This window comes from Pundamilia nyererei, unplaced genomic scaffold (genome assembly GCF_000239375.1).
Source record: "Pundamilia nyererei isolate P.nyererei 1_Seehausen unplaced genomic scaffold, PunNye1.0 scaffold00464, whole genome shotgun sequence".
Lineage (NCBI taxonomy): Eukaryota > Metazoa > Chordata > Actinopteri > Cichliformes > Cichlidae > Pundamilia > Pundamilia nyererei.
Genome location: NW_005187865.1, coordinates 7,800 through 15,851, shown reverse-complemented (window position 1 = coordinate 15,851; position 8,052 = coordinate 7,800). Strand labels below are relative to the sequence as shown.

The 8,052-nt window shown below is 40.6% G+C and overlaps 1 protein-coding gene across 1 annotated transcript; it reads left to right on the top strand.

Annotated features, from left to right (window-relative positions):
* Positions 1–27: 27 nt before the first annotated feature.
* LOC102210410 (uncharacterized membrane protein DDB_G0293934-like) lies at positions 28–3,986 on the top strand. The gene is made up of 2 exons (XM_005753788.1): positions 28–592; positions 1,884–3,986. The coding sequence occupies exon 2, from the start codon at positions 2,123–2,125 to the stop codon at positions 2,798–2,800; it is 678 nt and encodes a 225-aa protein (XP_005753845.1). The 5' UTR covers positions 28–592; positions 1,884–2,122; the 3' UTR covers positions 2,801–3,986.
* Positions 3,987–8,052: the final 4,066 nt, after the last annotated feature.

Below are 8,052 nucleotides of genomic sequence, written 5' to 3'. Positions count from 1 at the left end.
TCACACTCCACAGTCAGCATGCAGTACTCTGCATTTATTGGTTTCTTTGTGCTTGTGTGTTTGAATAACATTTGTGCTACATTCGAATGAATGATAACTACGACAACATGAGAAGATATAAAGAGAGTTCCATCAAAAACACTGGTCGTCATCTTTGACCAAACACACAGTTAATGTAGTTTCTTGTTTTCCAATAATCTTTAAACCTTCAGTTTGACACAATCCTGAGTTGTCTCATAAGGGAAACAAAAAGCTTCAGTTTGTAAAGCTGTCACATGGATTCCTCGTTGGTTTAAAAATAAAAAAGTAACAGTGCTTTATTACAGTGCTGGTGCGTTGCATCATGAGAGCCGCGGCTGCTGACACGGTCGTGCTTCTTAGACCTGTTTTCCAAGTGTGGAGAAGTTCACGTTACACTGCCTGTCTCTTATTTTCCAGGTCATAGCCTTATCTAAACAACAGGGTCTGCTTCACTCTCCTCGGTCAGAGGACGGTGGCAGCACTGTCAGTTGCACCGGATCCATTCGGTACCGAGCCCTGACAGACCAGGATCCATCTCCACCCGCTTCCACCACTGGAGCCGTGGGAGGAGGTCTGTACTTCTAATAGCGCAGATTCAGCCGACTGCTCATCAGTGAAACACAATGACTCGTAAATCATCCAAGCTCTACTTTTAATTGAAAACAGTACAAGACAACATGTGACACTGAAACATTTTAAATGTAAACTCATTTGGATTTTGATCCCAGCAGCAGCTTTAAAAAACCTTTCCCTGCTTCCTTTAACCTCCCCAGGTCCTAGTTTGGAGACGCTGTGTGCAGTTTGGACCGTTTTTGATTTGATATTTAAAGTGTTTGTGCTCTTAAAAGCCTCTAAATGAAATCCCACAATGCATTTTGGGATTTGAGTTTTTTTGCTAAAAGAGTTTCCATTTGGGTCCAACCAAATTTAAAAGAAACAGGACATGTTTAGAGTGCTGATGAACCAAATCCTCAAGCTAGATGGGTTAAAGAGCAAAGGAAGAGAAGGTGATATTTATAAAAAATAAAATAAACAAGCTACAAAAAGAATAACACAGAATTAAGTACAGCATAATAATGATAAGCAGACTAAAACTGTGTGTAGTGCTGGCTCTGACCCTAACTGTGTAATGGCGTGACTTTAGGATCTGAATCCATGAATATGACAAGACTTCTTCGGTTGGCTGGTTTGAGACACACTTTGTTAGTTAGGGGTGGGTTTAAAAATTAATTTAATCAAACGTGAAGCATAGTTTGGATCTTCTTTTGTTGCTGATTCAGTGAATTTTGGTCAGAGTGACGAAACCTGCAGCATCAGAGTCTGTGAGCTGTCGGCTTCCAGCCCCGACGGCGTGTCCGTGTTCGTGCCGTCGCTCTTTGTGTTCACGTCTTTCTGCAGACTCCGTTTACCTGCTCGTTAATCGTTTGGTGTTTGAGCTCTTTGGTGGTTGTTCACATAGTTTTGTGAGCTTTACACTGAAATTCTGCTGTTTCTGGCAAAATACATTTATATTGTAGCATATATTTATATTGGCTTTTTACATGATTTAAAAATCGATATCGCATTATTCAAACTCAAATCCATTTGAATCGGGAAATTGTTTTGTTTTTAAACCCACTCCTGGAAATCAGTGACCATAGCCAGCCCTGTTGTTAGTAACTGGAGCTGGAACAAATGTGTAGTTCTCAGAATTGTTTCTTATTTCTCCGTCTAACAAAAGGAAACTTTGACACATCCCATCATTGGGCTGGTGCATCCCTGTGAGCACCTACAGTAACACATTTTGCTGTTCATACTTTTCTGGCTCGTACTTACATGCTTGTTGATGATTCAGTTCGCTGAATACTTGCTTGCTCTTCTAGGGGGAGGTTTGGAGAGAACTGGGAGTATCGTTCGTGTTGAAGCCCACCCAGAGTCCAGATCAAACAAACCAATAGTGAAACCTCCGAGCACTGATGGAAGCGGCTCCTGGCGATGGAGACCACCAGAACAAAGAGCTTCCCTTCGGCAGTCGGCTTTCAACCTCAATGACCTGAACAGACACACTGACAGCTGCGATTCGCTGAAGGACGGTGGATCGGTGGATGGGAGGAGGAGTGTCATGGGGACAGAAACAGAGAGCGATGGGGGTGGGGACGCAGGGGGCAGTGGAATGGGAGGAGGAGGGGGTGTCTACACCAGCCATCCACATGTTGTGCACCCGTTACATCCCTTACATCCAAATAATCCCAACAACTACCAGCACCTCAGTTTTAATCCTAACAATTCCAATAATCCCAGTTTTAACAACGCTCACGCTAACTTTAATCCTCCTTCTAACAACTCGAACATGCCGTTCACACCCACTGCCACCTTTGCTCCTCCCTTCCACCCCCACCCTCAAGCAGTCACCACTATCAGGGTTACACCAGTGGAGGCGACAGCTGCCAGCAGTGACGGCGGCTCGGACTGCCAGTCGGTTGCCTCATCCAGCCGTGAATCCACCTTGAGAAGGAAGAGCAGCAGCAACATGGTCCACGTCCAGGATCGAGGGCCTACCCCTGAATTCCACAACAACCACCGCCTTTGTGATGACGGCAACCGCCTTGACAACGAAAGCAGCAACCGCTTTCACGAAAACCTGCGAAGCTTTCAAGAGAACCCCATTCACCCCAACCACCCCAACAGGCAGCTGCAGGGAGTGTTTGGGCGTCCAAGCCCCACCCCTCCCCCTACTTTACCCCGCCCAATCCTGACTCACACTCCCCCGCCTACTTTTGGGCTGGCCTATAAAGAATAGCATGTTCAGTGTGAGTTATCCATCTATAACTACAATTATAAAAACAAGTAAACCATTCTAGACCAATGGGACGTTTCTGGAGATGATGTGAACAATCTGCTTACCACCTGCAGCCAATAGGACATGGTAAAAGACACGTTCTCAAATGACCAATCAGGCTACAGTAGATGGCCACTTTTGTCCAGCTTATTAAATTCTGTTAGCAGTAGGTTAGAGATCGACTTGGGTTCACAGGCCATAGACGTCGAGTCATGCCTGCTCCCAGTTTGCTCCTGGCCAACATACAAGGAGTCGGTTGGACTGAGTTTGAGTCAACATTTCTTCTTATTTTACTACATATTTACATATTTTTATCACGTATCGCTACACTTGCTTCGTAGGCACAAAGATAAGAGGCTTAAATAAACTGCTGGTCTACGCTGGTATTATTACCCTGCCAGTGAGGACAGATTCACACTAATGACTCGCTTTTCTCTGGCTACAAAGCTCAGCTAAAACAGGGGTGACATTTCTACACATCCACGTTTTTGTCACACACAGGTAACATCGAACATCGTAACCACATGCCCTTAGATGGAAATTTGTATTCAAAGCCTATAACTGTGATTGTGTTTGTACATAAGAGTGTGGGCAGCCACAGGGGAAATTAAATCCACGGTCTTAATTATGTCTGGACTGCAAAGAGTCCCTTCTGGGTAATAACAATATATCTTATTTGATGGTGGTATTGTGTTTGTGTTGAATAAGAACAATATCAAGGGGCATATATGGTGTTTAGATACTAAAACAAGCACTTTTCTTCATGCTGTGTTTTATTGGTGCGCAGTGTATAAATGATTCTTACTGTGTGGTAGTTGTACTGACACACGCAGCATCGCCTGCACAAAGGAAGTTCATTCGTTTCCTGTTCTTTGGTTTGATTTCCCAGCTTTATGACTTGGTATTACAGCCACTCTAAGGACGAAACATGGAGTCATTACAGAATAAAGTTGGAACGGTTATGAGATAAAGTTTTATACGAAAATGTTTTATGATGAAAAAGATAATAATAATACGAGCACGCTGAAGTAACAGTGAGGATTTGTACTTTAAAGTGAAGAACGAGTAAATATAAGTGAAATGCCACTTTGTTCCGTTTTCAAAGGAAATCAGAATATTTTAAGAGTAAAAGACTAAAAAGTAAAAAGTGTACAGTATAATTAAAATGTAATTATCATAATTTAAATGACATTTTCAGGAAAAGGTCAAACTCTTAAAATAATCAAATGTAATTTTATTATATATGTTATTTTCAAAACATATAAATGATAAAAGATAAAATATTTCCATTAATAATACTTTATTATTTTACAAATAAATCACCCATTATCGAAGATTTTTTTAAAAACGTTGGGAATAAACCAGAGAAAGGTTTTAAAAACTCTTTTTTTAACACTTCCCTGCTCTCTGTTCACATATTTATTATTTATTTTTTATAATGTTTCGCAGTTGTGGAAATATGAAATGAAAACTTTGTTTTTATCTCATACTCTCAAATACTTTAATACTTGCATGTGTGGGTGAATTCATAGAGTATAGACAGTATTATTATTATTATTACTTTTTTCACTCAGTCATTGATGTCAGTGGAAAAAAATGTTTTTGTTGTTGTTGTTTTCTTTTTAAATGTATAGATTGCCAGTTAGAAGAATATTTAATAGACATTTTCTTAACCCAGTGTTTACATTGTTCAATAAACTTTGTGCCCAAGTGCCATCAAAGAAAAGTCCTGTAGCTGTAGGCGAGTCACATAGATACCACGTGTTTGTGCAGGACTCTACTTTGTTTTTCTTGATGAGAATCTGCCTAGAAACAGCAAAGTGACGTTGGGATTGTGAAAACATTCAGAAAGCACCAACATGTGCGGTGGGTGATTTCCAGCTGCTGTGCTGTGTAGATATCTATATACTTTCTGTACGTGTTTGCTTGTGCTCCAGTATTTCTTTGCTTATTGCAGCTGTCAGTGCAGTGAATGGTAACGTTTGATGCTACTGGAAAGACTGGGCCTGTCGAGCTGTTTTTAAATGGTCAAGCGAGCTTTAGTAATATAGTAAATTTTAAAACAAAAGTTGACATAAATCGCTTTCAGTCAAAGATCTGTGACATGCTAACCACATAAGCACAATGGAAATCAGTGCAAGGCGAACTAAGGAGGAAGTAGAGGAGCTTGATAGGAATCACGAGGGAACCTCAGAAGATTATGGCAGAGGACTAATATGAAAGATACTTTTAGTTGTTACCCAACCAACAGACAACTTGAATGTACCCTGATCAAGAAGCACCAGTTTGATGGTTTCCCGGCCGCTGAAGTCATTTTTGTGTTTCGGTTGTTTGTTCGAATTCTTTTCAGCTGGTTTTTTGTTGTTTTTGTTTTTTCGAGACCAGCTAAAGATGTTGTGTAAATTTGAAATGGTGTGTAAGTTGTGGAGGCTTCTAGCATCATCACATTAAAGAGACACTTGTTAACAATGCATGTTTATTTGGGCCAATTGAAATATCAGAAGTGAAAGATATTTCTGAACACAGTGAATGATGCAGCTATAAAAGACTGCGTGCTGACTGACGGACGCATCACTGTCCTCGTCTCTGGATCGCCAATAAAAACACAAATATATTCTGATTCCCTGGAGTTAGGGTTAGAGTTGTCCCCGAGAATGCCTTCGACTGCAGTTACTATCAGTTCTTTGATCTTCTGGTAATCGTTTTGTCTCTTTGCTATGAAAGATTTAATCTGGTAGGTATTTCCCACTAACTGAGCCCTGCAGTTCATTTCAGCAGTGGAAGTTAACTAAGTTTCTCGGTAAGCAGCAGTTGGTGAGCAGTGTATGCATGTGTTTTTAGCTCAGAAGGTTTGGTGAAGTTTGTAAGGCTTAAAAAAAATTCATTTTTTTCTACTGCTTTACAAGTTTACAGGTAACTTTGTCCTGTTAATGGGAGAATGCAGATTGGACGTACACGTATGAAACTGCAGCCAGAACACGTGTAGAATTGTTCCGACATGTTTGTGGTTCGTGCTCTGCAGGTGATTCCAGTTCAGCTGCGTTTGACACGAATGCTGTGAGCGGCATGAGACAATGTTGATCTCTGTGTACAGGCCTGGAAAGAGAACAGTTTAAAGTGAGAGCAGGTGGAGAGTCACTTTGACTCGCCAAAAACCCAAAAGCCCAAATATTTCAACGTGAACGTTTGCATTCTAAACATTTTATACTTGTGTGTCGCTTGGATGGAGTGAAACAGGCTGTGATAGTTGTGGAACAGAAAAATTGGTTCATGATTTGTGCTTGAAGGACAATTTGGAGTTTTATTAAGCTCTGGCAGGGACGTCATTCTGCATCTTAACATTCATAACTTATGACTGGATGTCATAAATGATTCTCATCTGGTTTTTTAAGCATTTGTATATTTCTAATATGAATATTTCTAAACACTTCTACTTCATTTTATCATTGTTACGATGTACAGTTTGATACTGGAGGAGTTTGGATGATGATACTGAAAAGCACATGTTGTCAGTTGATGAAGGTGAAGGACTTTGAGAGTCTGGGGATTCGATTTAAAGTCTGAAGCACACAACGACCTGCACCTATGCTCAGATGTAGTTGGAGTGTAATTTGGAACAACGTGGAATTGTTTCAAATAACATGGAATAATACAGTAATGATGTGGATAATCCCCCTGCCAATCGTGCACATGGTGTCATGGTGAGCCCAAGAACTAGAACTGTACAAGCCAAGTGTCCCTGCACCTGATCATTACTGTCACCGAAGCAGCTGCCAGGCTCCTCTTTATGCTCTGTGCGGATTTCTGGTTCTAATAATAACTTCATATAACAACAAGGGTTTTTTCTTTTTTTGCACCATCAGCCTTAATTTATAGTACAGTATAAAATCTCTGTAGAGCCATAGTGGGCCATGGTATGTGCTGTTCAAATATGCTGTGTTTGCACTGAATATTACAGCCAAGCAGACCAAAGCCAGTTTTTCAGGTCTGTGTTGCTTTAGTGTGTAGTTATGTTCTGGGTAGGTGCACAGTGCAAATTACAGCATACACTACAGTGTTGGTACATGGCTCAGTACTATGAATCAGTAGGCATGGTTTCACATGACCTGTTACTAATCGTGTTCACTGAAAGTAATATTTGAAGCGCTTCTCACAACTTATGTCAAAGTTGCAACCTTACAGTGTTAATTTGAGCTTACCTCTGTGTGTCACCATGGTGTGGAGTGTGTTATCAGACTAGAGTCTTCAGTGCACAGCGATCTTTGGTTTGGGAGTAGTAACAGTTATTAGCTAAGGACACCAGGGTTGCAGTTTTTTCAGCTAACAGCTACACGGGTAACCTTCTTACGCTATCCTGCCTGTTGTTACACGATGTATGGCCTGCTGTTTACAACACATCCACTGTGTTCATTTAACCATCTGGTGAAATTATGTCCTAAAAATGTTTGATACAATGTAAATTACCCATAACTGACTATTTAATAATTGTCTTATTTATAATTGTAGGGTTATTTTTGTCTTTTTTTTGTTCAATCTCTCTTGATAGATACAATGTATAGATATTTTATATTGTTGTGTGTGAATTTTTTATATCTGCTTGTAAAATTTGTGGCTAATTATCATCCGGTTGTTAAGTGATGACGTGTAAACCCTGCTTCCAGGTGCAAACTACACTGTGTTCATTAAGGCTGTTGTCGTTTTAATGTGTTGTAATGCTTTGGATCTTGTTCTATTTAATCTGAACAAGCCCCTAAAAACAGTCAGTGATCACTGTCGGCCTCGCTGGGTTTTTATTAGCTCAACTACAGCTCGTCGGCTCACGGTTTACCAGACGCCACATATTTGAACAGGACAGAAAAGAATCACTCGTAGGCTGAGAAAGATTAGAATGTGTGCATGAAGCTGAGGACCAGGATGTTTTCACTACAAGTAATACAAACCATGCAGCAGTAGTGCTGGGATGGATCATCTCAGATGGTCTCCTGGCTGAAGTTTGGTCTGTTTTCAGCATCTTTTTCCTGTCATGTGATTACATTTGTCTCTGCCCATCAGAGGCTCTCGCCGTAACTTTTACTGAGGAGAAAAAAGTTAGTGTTCATCCTCCAGCTTCACTGTGCTAATGCACTTATGTTATCATAACCATAGCTCTGTAGCTAGCCACCAGCATTATATAGCAGCCAACTTCAGTAACCCTACAAACTGTTGTTTAGTCT

What these genes read in the sequence shown, in the direction of transcription:
- LOC102210410 (XM_005753788.1), top strand. Translation starts at nt 2,123, where the DNA reads ATGGGGACAGAAACAGAGAGCGATGGGGGTGGGGACGCAGGGGGCAGT.